We start from the raw sequence: 19190 nt of genomic DNA, 5'->3' as shown, positions 1-19190 counted from the left end.
TGTCTTCATCTCTTGGAACCTCAGTTCTTTGTAGTGGAAGATTAACAGTGGTTGAGTTTCCAACTTAGGTTAGAGGGGTCTCCCCTCCCTTAAAGTGACAGTCTGATCTATTGGATAAGCTCCCAATAACAGAAGGAAAGACAAGAAAGAATGGATAAAAAATAACCAAACAGAGAAACAACCTAGAACTAAGGAAAAATTTTGTAATAGTGAGAACAATTAAACAGTAGAATGGCTTGCCTTGAGAAGTTTTGAGTGTTCCATCACTGGAAGATTTAAAGAAGAGACTGGACAGTCATTTGAATGGTATAGGGTCTTCTGCTTGAGCAGGGGATTGGGCTAGAAGACTTCTAAGGTCCCTTCCAATTCTGTTATCTAAATTTGCATCTAGAGAACATACAACTGTACTGCTTTAGTAGTCAGCACTATCTGTTTTGCTACTTTTGCATCTATTCAAAGTTGCTCCATCTGAGAAGATCATTTGATATAACAGGACAGTTACCTAACCAAGCAAAAAGTACTTTCAGATACATAATTTCAATTTTCCTCAAAATAATGGTCTCCTTCCACAGCGTCCAATGAAGTCATTGCCTAGTTTGACTTAACCTGATGGTTACAGGTTGACGTAATACTCATAACATATTGGTTCATTCCCATTTTTTTACTTTCTTATAGGTATCCCTTAGCTTAGTGATTGTTCAAAGTTATGATGGGTTTTCCTGGAGGACTTATGAGCAGGTTCTGAATTTCTCCCTCCTCCCTCCCATGTCACCTTAGGGCTGTTTGCCAAAAGCTGAAATTTATTTCTGATTTTTGGCAAAACTAGCTCATAGCAAATCATTACTTCACTTAATGTCAGCCACAAAAAAAGTCATAAAATTGGGTTCTTACCCGATTTACAACCATCATGACTTGATGATTGTGATGGACAGTATCCATTATAGTTATAGTTGAGGACTGTCTGTGTTTTTAAGTTATTTAACTTTAAGATACAGTATTAAAAATATTTAAATTTAAAATGAAAACATAAATAGCAACTGAATTAAAAATACAAACTAAGAAAGAAAAGAGAAGGAGAAATTTTAAAAACCTACCTTATGCTTATCAATATCACTTGTTTACCAATGCAACACTATAATATAACAAATACAAAATATTTTTCTAAAACATCACAAAATTGCAAGCAGCTTTAGTCAGTAATGACTCCTGATTATTTCATTGGCAAGTTCCTGTAGTTTCATTTATTTATAAAATTTCTACACTACATCAAATGACTCTGGGACTTTTCTTGATATTGCCTTCTTCCCCGAGACTGAAAAGATATAACTGTTCAAAGGCTGACCTAGGTATTGTGCCTAAGGGAGGTCTACAATTCTTGGTCTCCTAGTTTCTAGCCTGGTACCTTAACCACTGCAGCAACATGCTTTAGTTGTAAAATAGCACCTGTTATGATTTGGGAAGGAAGGGAAATACTTAAAATTGTCATTACATAACAAATAGTTTAGTTTAGAATCATGAACCATTCTTTTATCCAAACTTTCCAATAGAAAGTTTTACACCAATTTTTATCAAAATTACACCAGAATTTATCAAAAGAAATATTCATAACTTATTAAAACTAAATCTATATATATATGGCTCAAAGATTAATCACCATGTTACTTTTATAGCTTTATTTAGTATTAATATAAGCCGCACAAATCTCTGTAATAAAAGTCTTCACTGACCTTGAACTATTAATTTAAAAAATTAAAACTATTTTATTTTAATAATGGTATTTAATCTGAGAAAACACTTTCACAGGATCATTTGTATTAAGCAACACTGCTATTAAAATACCAAATATCTAAAACTTGTTTGAAGAATTTGAAAAAGATAAATACAACGTGTCTGGACTCACAGAACTAGGACTGGAATGCCGTCTGATTTTAGGAGATTCCTTCTCAGCTGATGAAGATTTGAAATTAATGCAGGCGTTGTTCTCTGAATGCACCCTTTTTACTTGGTTATTTGGCTTCTCAAATGGGTCAAAAGTGCTTTGTGTCCTCTGAACTCTGACTTTTTTGTCTTCTGGAATTGTGTCCAAGGGTTTGATCACAGAATCCATTCCTTGACAATTCCGTGTGGACATCTTTGTGACGCATATCTAAGAAAAGAGACAAAATGTTTTTTAATGTTTATTTAATTTGCTAAAATACTTTTATGGCAGGGTAAGAAAGTATACTCCTACATTCCATAATTCTTTACAGATAGTCCTCGACTTAAGGCCACTATTGAGTTCCAAATTTCTGTTGCTAAATGAGATATTTGTTAAGTGAGTTTTGCCCCATTTTACATCCTTTGTTGCGTAGTTGTTAAATGAATCACTGAAGTTATTAAATTAGTAACATGGTTGTTAAGTGAATCTATCTTCCTCAATGACTTTAAAGCTTGTCAGAAGATCATAAAAGGTAATCAAATGACCTGAATACTGAAACCATCATAAATATGAAACAATTGCAGAGCAATTTTGATCACTTGGCCAGGTGGAGGTTGCAATGGTTGTAAGTGTGAAAAGCAGTCATGTAACCCTTTTTAGTGCCATTGTGACTTTGAATGGTCAGTAAATGAATGGTTGTAAATCAAGAATTATCTATATAAAATAATCCTGAATTAAAGTGTGTATGCATTAATGACAGCAAGATTACTTAGAATTAAAAAATGGCTTTCAGAAAAGTAAACATTGGAAAACCGGTAACCACAGGTCTAATAAACCATTTTGACTTTTATACGCAAATTTATATACTTTTCTTCTCCCCAATGTTTCATTATATTAAATGAAACCACAAGCTTAGGAAACATCAAGATTAACCCTTTAGTTTTCTACAATTAAAAGCTAATAAAATACTATTATCTGAAAACTTCTGACTTCTAATTGTAGCACATATCACATTATAAGTGTGAAAAAAATCCATGTATTATTATTCACAAAATTAGATACTCAGTCCAATATTCCGAAGTCAATAAAACACTTTAAATCATTCATCTAATTGTAGTTGCTAACTGTTTATGTGGACATAAATAGAATTGAACCATGTTTCAGTGGGGAGCAAGTATTTGTGAATATATCATACAAAACTACAATGAGCTGCAGATCATTTTTAATTTTAAAACCTCCAACCCCATCGTGAGGTATTTTTTAATAAGCTTTCCTGTATAAACAGGAGACTTTCTAAAGTTACTTGCTATCATTCCATTCCTTACAATTTTTAAAAAATGATTTTGTCACTTTACTCAATTTATAGTACTTAGAAGATTTTCTGAGAGCATCATTTTTAATACTGAACAGGAATGGAGTGGTCTAGTCAGAAAATATTCTGAAAGAAATACTGATACGATCTTTCCACATAGGGCTCCTCATAAAACAAAAATGAAAAACTATTCCAAACCATACATTCTTACATGGATGAATGGGTGGGTGGGTGGAAAATAAATAATAATTTTACATGTAATAGCAAATATATTAATATTTTTATGCCATATACTGGTAATCCATGAGTTATGAATGTAATGGAGCCTGCCAATTCATAACCCAAGAATTTTTTGGGTGAATCATGTCAGATGAACATGATCACTCCCTGCTTTCACCCATGCATTTGCCAATCAAAGGTGCAGGTTGTTAAGTGCACAAGAGGTATCTTGGGCTGGGGAAAGCCACGGAGCGCCTGGTGATGGAACAGGCTACCTGCTTCAGGCCACCCAAGAACTTCCCCAACCCAGTGAGATATCTCATGGTCCCTTCCCTGGGGTACCCACAATTGCTCCCCCAATTGCTCCCTTCCCTGGGGCAGGGTAACTTCCTTGTGAAGATCTAGAAACTGCTTCCTCTCCAGCCTGGTTCTCTGCCAGGTTTCTTTGCCTGCTTGCAGTTTCAGCACAAAAAATATTTGCAAGTGGACAAGAGTTTGGGGCAACTTATTGCATTGCTTCAAGTCATCTTGCAAATGCTTTTTATGCCAAGACTGGAAGCTTCTGGAAGCATTTCCAGTTCCTGTCATATATAGATATATATTTGTATTGATGGCTTGTTGTGCATCTTTCTTACAATTAAACTACTTGAAACAGTGATCTCACACAAGTCTCCCCAGCTTGCAAACACTCTTCAGCCGGATCTTGTTCCTGCCTTGGTTCACTGAGAACAGAAACTTAAAACACTGTAGTGTGAAATCACACAAGATGATCTCACGTGATCTCGCACTTCAGTACTTTAGACCTCTGATCTCTATGAACAGAGGCCTGTACCAGATCCACAGCAAAACGCTTTGCAAATGGAGGGAACACTTCTTCTGCAAAACCTTCTACAAAATGGATCTCGTGTATACCTTGGTTTGCTGAGAACAGAGGCCTACAGTATTATAGTGTGAGATCACACGAGATCAGTAGCGCAAAATCTCATGCTATTGATCTCACATTACTTTATATTACTGTTGTCCATGAATGCACCAAAGCAGAAAAGGGACCAACAGTTCACTAGCCAGAGATGCTATTCAGCAGGTTCTGACAAGTTCTGGAGAACCAGTAGCAGAAATTGTGAGTAGTTCAGAGAACTGGCAAATTCTACCTCTGGCTGGTCCCAGAGTGGAGTGGGTATGGAGATTTTGCAATATCCTTCCTCCAGGAGTGGGGAGGAATGGAGATTTTGCAGTATCCTTCTCCTGCCACACTCACCAAGCCACACCCACCAAGCCACACCATGCCCACCAAGCCATGCCCACAGAACTGGTAGTAAAAAAATTTGAATTCCACCATCACTAGCTCATTGCAAGGTAAGTGAGTCTCCACAGACCCAATTCCTGTGGAAACCTGGGTGGGGGAGAAATAGGCAGGGTGAATGTAGCAGTGCCTCTGTGGTTGTTCATAAGTGTGAACAACTGTCATGGTGCTGCAATATTCGTAACTTTGGTTCTATGTCATAAGTACTTTGTGTGTGCGTGTGTGTTATGTCATAACTTCAAATGGTCACTAAGTGAACTGTCGTACCTGTAGTATGTATAGTCAGAGTATTAGAATCTTCAATAGATTAATTGTCCTGACATTAATGCAAATCCAACTGGACTGCACTGATTAATTATTGATGGAAATCCTCACCACTAACATATATTTGCAAAATTTGTACTTAAAACATGGGTTGGAAATGTTTTGGTATTCTTTGTCAAATAGAAATACTTTTAAATTTCTTTTGGCATGTCTTCAAAAACTAATCATGAATAAAATTTATTCTGCTAGAAGTACACTGTATAAATTGTAATATTTATTATTCTATCAAAAAATTTATAAATAAAGCGATACATTATCATTTTGTGGAATTCCTAAATTAGTTAGGAATTCCAAAAGTTCTGCAAAAATTGGCAATTACACCTGGGCCATAGAATCACCAAGAGTTGGACATGACTGAATGCATAACCTAAACATCATTTAAAAGTAATGCAATGTTAAAATTCCATCGAACAATTGTAAGAAGCATTAGCAACAGCAAATACATAAATTTTCATTTTAACAAATGAAATTGATCCGGTAACTACAGAAGCCGGGTAAGCAACAGAAGAATAATTTGTCATGTAATTTTGATTGTTTGACTTTTTGTTAAGTTTCTGTTTCATTTTGGTGACCTAGTTGAATTCAAAAACACTAGGCGAAATTATCCACATGGTTAACAAAGGAGTTAATATATTGTAAGCCACATCATCCAAGACTTGTTCTGCCAACTGGCCTTCCACAAAAAGAGCTTTTTAAAGGAGGCATCTGGAAGTCTTGGAATCTACTGACATTACCTGAGTCACTGTTGCTATACTTTAGTCAAACACAGGCAGTGAGTAATATGAGCATTTATACTAAAGCACAAGGAGGGAAAACTTTCTGTGCACTATCCATTTTCTGATCTGCAGGAGGTCTAAAAAGCATTACATTCTCATTGTAGAGAACACACAAGGAGCAAACTGTACAATCTGCTTTCCAACACAATTTTTAGCTGAATTTCAGCTGCATGAATGAACATTCCATCCTCATAGACACAGATGGAACCACTGGCTAAAAGCCTATACACACTTACACACAAAATAGAAATACTTTTTGTTGACCATGTTTCTGTAAAGGAAATTTATTTCCAAAGGTCAAGGATGAAAGTACTAGTTTTATAACAGAATAATTTCAAGAGCCTTATGTTAAAAGTTGAGATTTCATTAACTTTATATTATCTAGCTTTCTCATAATATGTGAGGGCACACCCTTCCCAAGTTATTTCCAGTACATTAAGCAAGTCTGTTTCCTATTTTCTAAAATAAATAATATTAATAAGTTTAGCCTTGCCTCAAGAGACTTCATTTCTCAGAACCAATTTTGAAAGATGATCCAAAATTGAAATGGGGAAAAGGTCCTGAACACTGTGGCTTGCTTCAAATTACATCATATTTTGGAAAACATTATAGCCAGATGAGATAGATCTTATTTGTATCTAATATAACCCATGACAACCGGAATAATGTTGCTACAAAAAACATTTGAATATATTTTGATTCCTCCAAAATATTATTTGTTTCTACTCTGTGATATTTCAAATATTAATTTTAATCACAGTACCATATGGGTTGAATGTGCAGCCCTGATATAAACAAAAAATTGTTTGTGATTCAAGACCTAATTTTTTACTAATGCAACTAGAACAAGAGATTGCTCTTTCTGAGTATAGGCTATTTTCTTAGGCTTCATTTTTTTTGTTTTGTTTACATTTATATCCCGCCCTTCTCCGAAGACTCAGGGCGGCTTACAGTGTATAAGGCAATAGTCTCATTCTATTTGTATATTTTTTACAAAGTCAACTTATTGCCCCCCCAACAATCTGGGTCCTCATTTTACCTACCTTATAAAGGATGGAAGGCTGAGTCAACCTTGGGCCGGGCTTGAACCTGCAGTAATTGCAGGCTACTGTGTTCTAATAACAGGCTTCTTAACAGCCTGAGCTAACACGGCCCATCTTGTGTGGCATGGCGATTAAAATATTGGGTTAGAAACAGATTTATATTATAACTTTTTTAGTTCAAATGTGTTCAATCTCAGCCTTTATAGTAACCCTTTCCCAATGAAATAAACAGACAGCTCAATATCACTCTAGGAGGTTTAATAAGTTCTGAGTTCACTTTAATATAGCATTTCATATCATTTTTGGTTTATTACTGTTGTTTGATGTTTTATTTTTTCTCATACTGACAATCATGTGAAAAAGAAAGAAAATTAAATTAGAAGATTCCATAAAATCAATAATCCTTAAAACAATCTATACATAACCATATAACCTGCTGTATGATTAAAATCATTTTTTAATTGTTACAAAAGAATGGTAGCTGTTGACTTTCTATGACAGATATCCAAATTCAAATTTCAGTTTTGTCCCCAAAGCTGCTCATATATGGGTAAGTTACGTATGTCAAAAATTACTTTTATCCTCTTGAGATCACCCTCTTTGAGTTCTGTGGTTTTACGTATCAGGACATAGTAAAAATCATCTGGTCCTTTGCAGTTCTTAAAAGTAGGTAAATACAGCTTCAGATAAACAACAACACATGGCATATTAGACCAGGGTTCCCCAACCTTTTGGACCTCAGGACCACCAAATCCATAATTTTAAATCCCAGGGACCATGAATACTAATCCAGTGCATCACTTGCTGAAGCACCTGGACTCCCAGTGATGGGATGGGGTCCTTCAGGCACTGTCCCTCCTCTCTCTTTCTCCCTCCCTCCCCTCTCTCTCCCACTCATTGTCTCATTCTCTCTCCCCCTCCTCTTTCTCTCTCCCCCACTCATTCTGTCATCTCTCTTTCTCTCTCCCCCCTTTCTCTCTTTTTCTTTCCCCCTCTTTCTCCCCCTCTCCCCCTTCTCTCTCTCTCTCCACCCTTTCTCTTTCTCTCTCTTTCTCCCCTCCCCTCTCTTTCTCTCTCTTCCACTCATTCTGTCATCTCTCCCCCTTTCTTTCTCTCTTTCTCCCCTCTTCTCTCTCCCTCCCTTTCTCTCTCCCACTCATTCTGTCATCTCTTTCTCTCCCCTTTCTCTCTCTTCCTCTTTCTCCTCCTCTCTCTCCCCTTTCTTTCTCCCCTTTTCTTCCCCTTTCTCTCTCTCTCCTCCTTTCTCTCTCTCTCTCTCTCCTCTCTTTCTACCTCTTTCTCCCCTCTTTCTCTCTCCCACTCATTCTGTCATCTCCCCTTTCTCTTTCTTTCTCTCTCTCTCTCTCCCTCTTTCTCCCCTCTTTCTCTCCCTTCTCTTTCTCCCACTCATTCTGTCATTTCTCTCCCCTTTCTCTTTCTTTCTCTCCCCTTTCTCCTCTCTCCCACTCATTCTGTCATCTCTTTCTCTCTCCCCCTTTGCTCTCTCTCTCTCTCCTCTCTTTCTCTCTCCCACTCATTCTGTCATCTTTCTCTCTCCTTTCTCTCTTTCTCTTTCTCCTCTCTCTCTCCCCTTTCTCTCCCCTCCCCTCTTTCTCTCTCCCACTCATTCTGTCATCTCTCTTTCTTTCCCCTTCTCTTTCTCTCTCTCTTCTCTCTCTCTTTCTCCCCTCTCCCCTTTCTCTCTCTCTCCCACTCATTCTGTCATTTCTCTTTCTCTCCCCTTTCTTTCTTTCTCTCTCTCCTCCTCTCTCTCCCCTTTTCTTTCTCCCCTTTTCTTCCCCTTTCTCTCTCTCTCTCCTTTCTCTCTTTCTCTCTCTCCTCTCTTTCTACCTCTTTCTCCCCTCTTTCTCTCTCCCACTCATTCTGTCATCTCTCCCCTTTCTCTCTTTCTCTCTCTCTCTCTCCTCTTTCTCTCTCTCCCCTTCTCTCTCTCCCTTCTCTTCTCTCTCTTTCTCTCTTTCTTTCTCCCCTTTCTCTCTTTCTTTCTCTCTCCCCTTTCTCCCTCTCTCCCCCACTCATTCTGTCATCTCTTTCTCTCTCCCCTTTACTCTTTCTCTCTCTACCCTCTCTTTCTCTCTCTCCCACTCATTCTGTCATCTTTCTCTCTCCCCTTTCTTTCTTTCTCTTACCCTCTCTTTCTCCCCCTCTACCCCTCCCCTCTCTTCTCTCTCCCCACTTATTCTCTCCTCTGTCTTTCTTTCCCCTTCTCTTCTCTCTCTCTTCCTCTTTCTCCTCTCTCCCCTTTCTCTCTCTCTCCCCTCATTCTGTCATTTCTCTTTCTCTCCCCTTTCTTTCTCTTCTCTCTCTTTCTCCCCTCTTTCTCTCTCTCTCTCCCATTCTTTCTCTCTCATTCTCTCTTTCTCTCCCCCCCCTTTCTCTCTCTCTCTCCCACTCTTTCTCATGTTTTGGGGCTGAGAGGAAGTCAAGCATTCCCTTGAGAGACTGAGGTGCAGGAGCACCAACAAGGAATGGAAGAAACTTGTAGCTTTGGAGCGCAGCCCTTGCTGGCTGGAATGAGGTAATGGTGCAAGGGGGGAATGGTGGTGCAGGCGGGCCGAAGCAACGGGTGGCAGAAACCCCAGGCTGTTTCTTCCCCCTGCTTTAGCTTCCTGTCACCTGAACCCAACAGTGTCTGTCCCGGCCCCTCACACTCCGTTCCCAGTCACTCCTCGCCTGGCAAGGGAAGGGGAGGGGGGAATGGAGATTCACTCCATATTCCAGAATGGGAGCGAAGCTTCATGTCTTGCTGGATCTTTCTCTCCCTCTCCCACTCTTTCTCATGAGCCAGCCAGTGTCTTGGGGCTCAGAGGCAGTCAAGCGTCTCCCTGAGAGACCAAGGTGCAGGAGCACCAACAAGGGCGGAAGAAACAGCCGCGAGATCCAGCTCTTGCTCTGTAATATGGAGCAAATTTCCATCCCCCCTCCCCTTCCCTTGCCAGGTGAGGAGTGACTGGAAAGGGAGGGGAAGGGGCGGGGACAGCCACTGGTGGGTTCAGCTGACAGCAAACTAAAAGCAGGGGGAAGCCCAAGGTTCCTGCCACCCATTGCTTTGGCCTGCCTGCACCTCCATTCCTCCTCCCTTGCACCATTACCTCATTTCAGCCAGCGAGGGTTCTGCTGCAAAGTTACAAATTGCCCGAACCTCCCTCAACAGCGAAGATTTACAGCCCCACCATGAGCTGCCTGGCCAGTCCCATCTTCCAGAGCTCTAGTCACAGGACTGGCCACTGCTTATCCCAAAGCAGCTCCTCCACCCAGATCACCAACATTTTCTCATGGACTACCAGTGGTCCACGGACCACCGGTTGGTGACCGCTGTATTAAACCATGTCATCATTTTTTTAATAAAAAGAAATCCAAAATGGAGAAGCCATGTGTGAAAAATTAAGTACAGTAGAACCTCTGGTCATGACCATAATTCGTTCCCTAACTTTGGTCACAAACCAATTTGGTTGTAACCTGAATCTAATTTTGGAAATTTGGTGCTTAAAAAAATGGCGCAGAAGGGGAAATCAGCCACGAAAAGAAAATGTAAAATTTTTTGGCTGGAACCCGATTTGGTCATGGTCAGAATCATTCGTGACCAGAGATTATACTGTACATTTCATGATTCAATAGCTTGTAGAGCCATCTTTACCAGCACTAACTTGAAGTAATTGTCTTCTGTATGAACTTTATCAGTTTCTCACATCCTTGTGGAGGAATTTTGACCCATTCTTCTTTATAACATTGCTTCAATTCATTGAGGTTTATGGGCATTTGTTTATGCACAACTTTCTTGAGGCCCTACTATAACATTTTATTTTATTTTATTTTATTTTATTTATTTATTTATTTTATTTGCATTTATATCCCGCCCTTCTCCAAAGACTCAGGGCGGCTTACACTATGTCAGGCAATAGTCTTCATCCATTTGTATACTATATACAAAGTCAACTTATTGCCCCCCAACAATCTGGGTCCTCATTTTACCTACCTTATAAAGGATGGAAGGCTGAGTCAACCTTGGGCCTGGTGGGACTTGAACCTGCAATATTGCAACCAGTTGATGTTAATAACAGGCTGCATTAGCCTGTTGTGCCACCAGAGGCCTTCATTGTTTTCCTTTTTAGCCATTCTGTTGCAGATTTGCTGGTGTGCTTCTGACAATTATCCTGTTGTACGCCCCAATGTTGGCCAAGCTTCAGCTGTCAAACAGATGGCTTCACATTTTGATTCTAGAATATTAGAATATTAGAAAACTGCTAAGGAGCAGATGATTTTTGTCATGTCCTGATATGTAAAACCACAGAACTCAAAGAGGGTGAACTTTCTTTTTCACTGTAGTGCTATATTTTATTGAAGTCTTTTCTTCTTTTAAAAGTAATTTTTGACATACCTAACTTATCCATATATGAGCAGCTTTGAGGCCAAAGCTGAAATTGCAATTTGGATATCTGTCATAGAAAGTCAAGAGCTACCATTCTTTTGTTAAAATTTAAAAATAATTTTAATTATACAGCAAGTTATATAGGCTATATGTATAGACTGTTTTAAGGATTGTTGATCTTATGGAATCTTCTAATTTTCTTTCTTTTTCACATGATTGTTAGTATGAGAAAAAATAAAACATCAAACAACAGCAATAAACCAAAAATGATAGGAAATGCTATATTAAAGTGACTCAGAACTTATTAAACCTCCTAGAACGATATTGATCTGTTTATTTCATAGGGAAAAACCAATGGGAGGGGAGGGGATGGTTCAATATGAATGATAGGCACGCACACAGCTCCACTTGTGTAAGCGACCAGCATGCGCTCTAACTGCTCATACTTGATTGCTAGTCACATATAAAGCAGCACATATGCTCGCACGCCACTTCTGTGGCCCACTTCTGAATGGGTTATGGCCCGGTACTGAGTTCTGGCCTGGGGATTGGAGACTTCTGTGCTATAGCATACAACCAGGAAATATTTAGAGCGAATACAATTCAAAAAGCAGAATAAAATTTCAAGGTCTTTTTAACAGGTTTTTAACTGAAGAAGTCATATAAATATTAAATAGAGGGGACTACCACAACTCTGGTGTCAGCAAATAGAAGGCTCTGTCTTTCATAACCATTATTGGTCTTGCCAGAAGTCATCCTTAGTGAAGCATGCAAACCAACGTCTGTATTTCCTGTGTCAGATGAGAAGAGCACATCTTTCTTCTTCTATTCTGGTCACTTTTTACAGAGGCACAATTGAGAAGATTTTAACAAAACTGCATCACTATTTGGTTTGTTGGCAGCAGTGCCTCAAATAGAAAGTCCACTCAGAGAGTGGTAAGGACAGCAGAGAAGATTATAGGAAGTTCATTTCCTATAATTCAGGATACTTTAAACACTTTGTGTTTAAAGCCGAAAACATTGTTAGAGACCCCACACATCCACTTCACAGTCTGTTTCTGTTGCTCCCCTCTGGGAGGAAGTTTCAAAGAATTTCTAGCAGGACTTCCAGATTCTGTAACAGCTTGTTTCTATGCTATCCATCTGGTAAACTTGCAAGTTTTGTTTCTCTCGCCATGTACATCCAAACTAGACTGTGTTGTTTCTCCATGTCATATAATATATATGGTACATGCATAATTTTATATTTATTTATCTTGTCATGTTTATATGAGAGATGGAGAAACTTTGAGAGCTGGAATGCAATGTAATTTTATTTTAATGTATGCCGATTAGTGTACATTCAACGTGACATTAAAGTTATTCTAAGTTTACCAAACATACTCAACAACAGATACATAGACACAAATCTTAGTTCAGCCTTTCAGTTATTATAAATATAATGATTAATCAATCATTAAAATTGCTTTTAAACTTCTACATCTCCTAAACTTCTGTGACTATGCTAACATCAATATTTAGTAATACTTTAGAAAATATTGTGGCAGACCATGTAATGGAAGTTGAGTGCCGCTGAATATTTAGACTTTTGGGCCCTATTAGCATCAAGATTTTTGCATTTTGGACTAAATAAACTTTACAAATTGTCTTCAAAGTCAATACCATTTAAAGACACACTTTAGCAATCTAATTTATAAATCATGTATAAGTTTCAATAATTCATAATTAGTAACAGGAATGTAATGTTTACGCAACACAATTTTGGTGGGGGTTTTCCTAGATATTAATATTAATAAAATAACTGTACAATCATACAGCCTACAGATAATTAGAAGTTCATGTAAGTTTAATTAAGCACAAGGAAATAGTCATCATCATTTACATTCTATCATTAAATTTAAAAAGTAATGCAAATAACTCTTATGTCATATTGACATCTTATTTCATAAAACAATAAAATATCACTTAGAAACTATACCTAGGAAAAGTAATTATTCCACTACAAATTAATGTGATTAATTTTCCATATAGAAAACTAATTTTTGTTTCAATGACATTATAAAATTTTGGTCAGCTAGGAGAAAAGGCTGCTTTTATCATTCTCATTTAAGAAAATATGAGCAATTTTAATTGTTGTTTTTATTGCATGCTGCACAGAATCACCTATATGGAAGCTATATAAATTTGATAACTAAGTAGTTAAGTAGGTAGGAGGTAGGTAGGCAGGCAAGCAGACAGGCAGACAAACAAACAGATAGAATAGTCAGTCAGTCAGATAGACACAGACACACACACAGATACACACACACACAAAAATGTCATAAGGACCTAACTGCTTTTCTGTAAGCATAGCTGTTATGCTTATGTATATGCATATGGTGAGAATTGATATACCATGGGAGACTCTAGTTTCAATAGGATTTGTCACATAATGTGCTTAGGATAAAGAAAGGAACAATTTATTATCTGCCATTTGAAACAGACAATATATTATTACATAATTAAACTTACATATAAATTTGTCATGCTATTTCTACTGGAAGTATTATCCACTGACTTCACAAATCCCTCAGATTCAAACTTTTTCCATACTTAACATTCTAAATTTGAACTTTCAAAGAAAAAAATGAAAATATTGATAGATGTTTCTTAATACATCTAAGTGCTAGCAGAGCTGCTCTTATGAGCTCAATGGAAACAATTACAGATATCTAGATAACAGGTAACATTTAATTAAAGTTAATTCTGTGACTTCTTTTTGCTACAATCCAGTTGCCATTCTATTCATAAACAATATGCAATTTATATAATACATGTTCCAAATAATGAGATTTAATCTGAATTTTAAACATATGTGACTTGACATTCAAAATATTTAATATTCCTTAAATATTCCACTAATATCTAATATGCTGCTTTATTTCCATGCATCCATTTCAAATATTTTAGAACATCAATATAAAGCTTACGCACAGATAACAAACCAAACATTTCTGCTGACCTCACATCATTTGGCATTTCCTTCAGGGCTCATTTCAGTGTAGTACTGAAATTCACATTAAGGAAAGCCTCTAATTTACTGAAGCTATTTATTCCATCTAGATCCAGCATGACACAGACTTGTTTGCAGTGATGAAAAAGTGATTGGTCACATCTTTCATCCATTTGTCCCAGAGGACACTCAACCAAGCATGTATGAACAAAATTATCTCTAGTACCTTTCTCCACTCCAATAAAACAGATTCTGGAAGAAAGATAGTACCAAGATGCCCAGTTCTTTAAACATTCCTATCATTTTCACAAAAAAAGAGAGATTTCTTCCTTTAATCCCCAAGGAATCTCAAAACAGAATATAATCTCTTGGGTCATTTTGAACCAGCTACAATGTTCATCTCACTTGATTTTAAGAATATAAAAGAAAACAGAAAGAAAACCAGGCATGTACACAGAATAAAATAGCACTTATACAGCAAATGATAGCCAGGGATCGGTTTTGCTAAGATAACTCAAATTCAATTTATCCTGCTTTATAAACAAGCATACAGTCTTACCGTTTTGGTGGTAGAATGGTTCTTGTTAGATTCATCTGTAACTCCTTAACATTCCTCTAAGAACATTTCTGATTGCAATCAGGCCAGACTCATTCATAGCAACTGAATTCACATCTTTCTGCACTAGCAAGCTGAAATGGTACGGCTGAACTACAACTAAGAGAGGGGGAAATTATAAGCAGAAAAACAAAGAAATCCCTGAAGACAGTATATTCTCACCAGAACTGCAATGTAGAAGGTGTCAACAATCATCAGGGAAAGAAATGCATCTGTCTAAATTTCATTCCCAGCTCACGGATATAGGAAGGAAGGTTTTGGGTTGTCCTTTTTCACATAAATTGTGATGGACTTGCCTGTGGAGTTCCCAGGAAGACATTCTATTCAGGCTCTGCAGCAGCACTGCAGCCAATACATATGCTGTTGATGGGGTAAAGCTCTGTGAATATTTTTGGCTTAAGAATATTTAATTGACTCCACAGAAATCTTTTAATGGAAGAATAAGCTGCAAATGAAGTACATACTATCATGACTCTTATAAGATGCTAGAGCAATAAATTAAGATTATAACTAATTATAGTCAATTTGACTGTTTTCCTTGTATCAAACAGAATGGAAGCCTGTAAGTCACAGAGCAAAGGAAAAGCGTGGCATTTTACCATACAATTATTTTTAAAAAACAGAAAATTATCATCTGGCACAAAACCAGTAAATAAAGAAAATGTTTAAAGTCCCCCCCCCCATGAGCTGGAAGGAGCCACACAAGTGATCATATAATAAATGTAAGTCCTAAGAGGACTATTATTTAAAATTTGGGACAAGTACAAATTTTATTATATATAGTAGCAATTTCCTAAAAGTAAGACATATGTTTTCTGTGGTTTCAAATTGTCACCAGGAATGAATACCATATTAATTATCCTTGAATTTAATTTCCTTTTATGATGCATTTAATTCATTCTATTATTGGTAGTTTAGATGCACATACATTTCTCTTTTATTTGTCATAGATTTCTAAGCAGCACTGCTTTTGGTCAAATAGCAAAGATTCTAAAAATATTAATAAGATCCAAAAAGCAAAACTGCTCAAAGTCAAGTGCATTGAAAATAATTCACTTAGTAAACTATGGGTATATTGATTAAGTGTACCCAAACACACATTTTTACTTGAAATACTAGACTTCTAATCTGGCAAGAACAATTTTAGTGCATTTCAATATAATTCTCTTGGTGTGGTTTGGTCTAAAAAAGAATGCACTGGGGTGCCTATGGAGATTTTCAATCATCCAGGTCATGGTTGTCACTAAGGTGCTTTTTCAAGAGGCAACTGGACATTCTTGTTTTTCTTTGAAGACATTTCATTTCTCATTGAAGAAGCTTCTTCAGTTCTGACTGAATGGTGGGGAATGGAAAGATTTATACTCCTTGCAGACAGCTGGTCGTTTGCATTCTTTTAGAGAGTCATTGTGGCTACTTAGAGGTTTATCTGTGTCCTCAAAATAATCTGAGCAGTGCAAATGGGTGTGGAGCCTTCTTGGAACTGTTGTAGATTGGAGATAGATGAAGATGATGTATTCTTAATAACTCTCTAATGACCAGTTGTCTTCAAGAAATATAAATTCTTCCATTCCCCATGATCCAGTCACAGCTGAAGAAGCTTCTTGGACAAGAAACGAAACATCTTCAAATAAAAACAAGAAAGCTCTTGAAAAAACACTTTTGGGACAATGCACTGGGGTAAATTAGTTGACAATATTGCTAAGGGGCCTTGCTAGAACTGGAAACTGATCAATGGATAGAAATTATAAATCCAAACAATGAAAGAAATCAAGAATCCTGAATACGTCTTGGACTTGATTTGAAGTTACCACAAAATATGTAAAACCTCTAAATCACATGACCATCCATATGGTTGGCCTAACATATCGACTAGAATCTCAATCCACTGAATTTCTTAATAAAATGGCTAGGGAGTCTTACCTAGGATTACAAACCCTCATTGTACAAATGCCATATCTATATTATAACGTCTAACAATACTGCTACTGTTTGGGAAGGTTTAATGCAAATTTGGGAATTTGCAGAACTTCTGGAAGCAACAGTTTGTGAAAGCAACAGTCTGGAAAGTTTGAAGACAAATGAGAAGCACTCATATACAGTATCAGTAGCCATCTTACAGAACCATTGTTCTTCAGGCAAATGACCACGTTTTGTAATCATTTTGGCTTAGTAAAAACAATAAACACATGAAATTGTTATCCTAGCTACTGTTAATTTATTCATGGCATTCTTTGAAACAGTGTTGGATACTTGTACTGTTCACAGTTTGCTTGAGAAGAAATTGAAAAAACCAGCTATTGCAAGCAGCCATGTGAAGTCACATAAATGGGCTGGTCCAGCAAGGATCATAAACAATAAAGAAGCAATAGCAAACACAGGTATTTTATAAGACAAATTAATTCTAAGCCTTAAAAACATATTTTATGTGTGGATAAAAGTACGTTCTTCATTTTGTACATACTATACTTTATATATGTCCCAACCCACAGAAACTTATTTTACATATACTCTGGCTCTTTTTTGGCAACTAGCAAATCACTCCACAAATGAATGTACACATTGCTTGCATAGTTAAAATCATTGTTTTTTAAAAAAATATTGTCATAAAAAAGATAATAGTTTATAGTGGTTCTCAACCTGTGGTCCACAAAGCCCTGGGTGGTCTCAATGTTACAGAGGATCCATGAACATAAGCATCTTTTGCACTGGGTCTTCAAGCTGCCACATTTACTGTTGTGAGAAACTGGGAGGAGGGATTGTATGGAGCATGGGTGATATGTATTCATAACAACATTCCTTTCTCAGAGAGTCAAGGACATCTTGCCCTCACCTGGAGGGGTGGGTCTGGGAGGCATCTCCACTTGGCATGGTGCTTTGATTGAACTATGTGATGGACATGTGGGTGCTGGGCAGGGACTTGAACTTTCTTTTAGGTGGGGAAACCTGGAAGCTTTCAGATTTGGGCTTTACCAGATGTACCAATATGACATCTCTAATAAAATGGAACTTTGAGGAACTTCAAGGCTCGGAGTCTTCTTTCATTGGGGGTGTTATTTTGAACCCTGACATAAGAAATGTTATGATTTAAATCTTGAGTTAAGTCTGGGGGTCAGTGGCCATGGTCTGTGTCCGCAAAAGATATTTAAAGGGGATTCATAGTGAAGAAAAAGTTGACAATCATTGGTTTATACTATAGAATTCCCATCTTTAAATGTATAAATATATTTGCTACATTCAAATTTCATGTTGCTGATCTTTCTTTTTTCAAGCTGTATCTAGGTTTCTGCTGGTTTCATACAGAATCTAAATCTAAAGCCCTCCAACTTCACCATTTTAGCTGTTGAAAGGATAAAAGCTAAATACAAATGAATAGAAACTTGACATAATAAAAAAGGATTTATACCATAAGCCTCCAATATAGGCTGAATTCATTAGTGACATTTCTCAATTTCACTTTTTTCCTAAAACAAACATCAAAGTTTTAGTTTAAACACCAGCCACTGCCTAACCTTTTTAAAATTGATCAAACAGATCAAAACTTTTGATGCATCACTGCAAAAACTTCTAGTTCCAAGGTTAGGATTATTCTTCTGATAAATAGAGCATTTTCACAGGATAACCATTTTCACTGCAAAATGTCATTTGATTTAATGGTGAATATAATTCATTTAAGGCATTAGTTTGTATGCAAACTAATTGTAATTTTATATTTAAAGTCATTTATATATATAAACTAAGCAATACTAACAACCCTACAAAGTAGGTCAGTACCTTCTGCACCTCAAAAGCAAGTGCCTAAGAAATTAAAAATAGAATGTACTGATTCACACAATCCCTTCAATCATTTCTCTTTCACTTTAGCATACAAATCAAATGTAATAGTAAAATATTAAATGCAAACTGTGCAAGGAAGGCTAGCTTAGAATCTCCTTCACTGGGCCATTGTTATTATTATCGTTTGTCACACATCCAGATGTTCAGAGTGAATCTGGCATTTTTGTCTGTCTATTAAGTGCTTCCAAGGACCTGGAATAGGCAGATGTTGATATTTGATAGTGTTCCAGATACTGTATCAGAATGAAGCTGTTCAAGTAAAACTGTCTTTTGCAACTGATTGATGGTGAATTTGTCAATACCAATGGTGTTAATCTCCTCAATTTTTGGGAGATTGCACCAAGTGTCTAATACATTTGGTATCACCTTTACTTACTTTGACAGTCATTATATTTCTATTTGCAGATCTTTGTATTTTGTTATCTTCTACAATTCTTTTTCAACTCTTGTGTTGTCTCCAGGT

General features: G+C 37.0%; 1 protein-coding gene across 4 annotated transcripts in view; it reads right to left on the bottom strand.

Annotated features, from left to right (window-relative positions):
* CDK14 (cyclin dependent kinase 14) overlaps positions 1-19190 on the bottom strand; it is a 263918-nt gene that overhangs the window by 188711 nt on the left and 56017 nt on the right. For 3 of the 4 annotated variants that reach the window (XM_058183801.1, XM_058183802.1, XM_058183803.1), the window contains one exon: positions 1901-2146. In XM_058183801.1, coding sequence (XP_058039784.1) covers positions 1901-2146 — 246 coding nt within the window. Of the gene's footprint in view, positions 1-1900; positions 2147-14836; positions 14926-19190 lie in introns of those variants that run through there. The other variant, XM_058183804.1, reaches the window with a different exon arrangement.

The sequence above is a fragment of the Ahaetulla prasina genome, chromosome 4 (assembly GCF_028640845.1).
Source record: "Ahaetulla prasina isolate Xishuangbanna chromosome 4, ASM2864084v1, whole genome shotgun sequence".
Lineage (NCBI taxonomy): Eukaryota > Metazoa > Chordata > Lepidosauria > Squamata > Colubridae > Ahaetulla > Ahaetulla prasina.
This window is presented reverse-complemented; position numbering and strand designations above follow the sequence as displayed.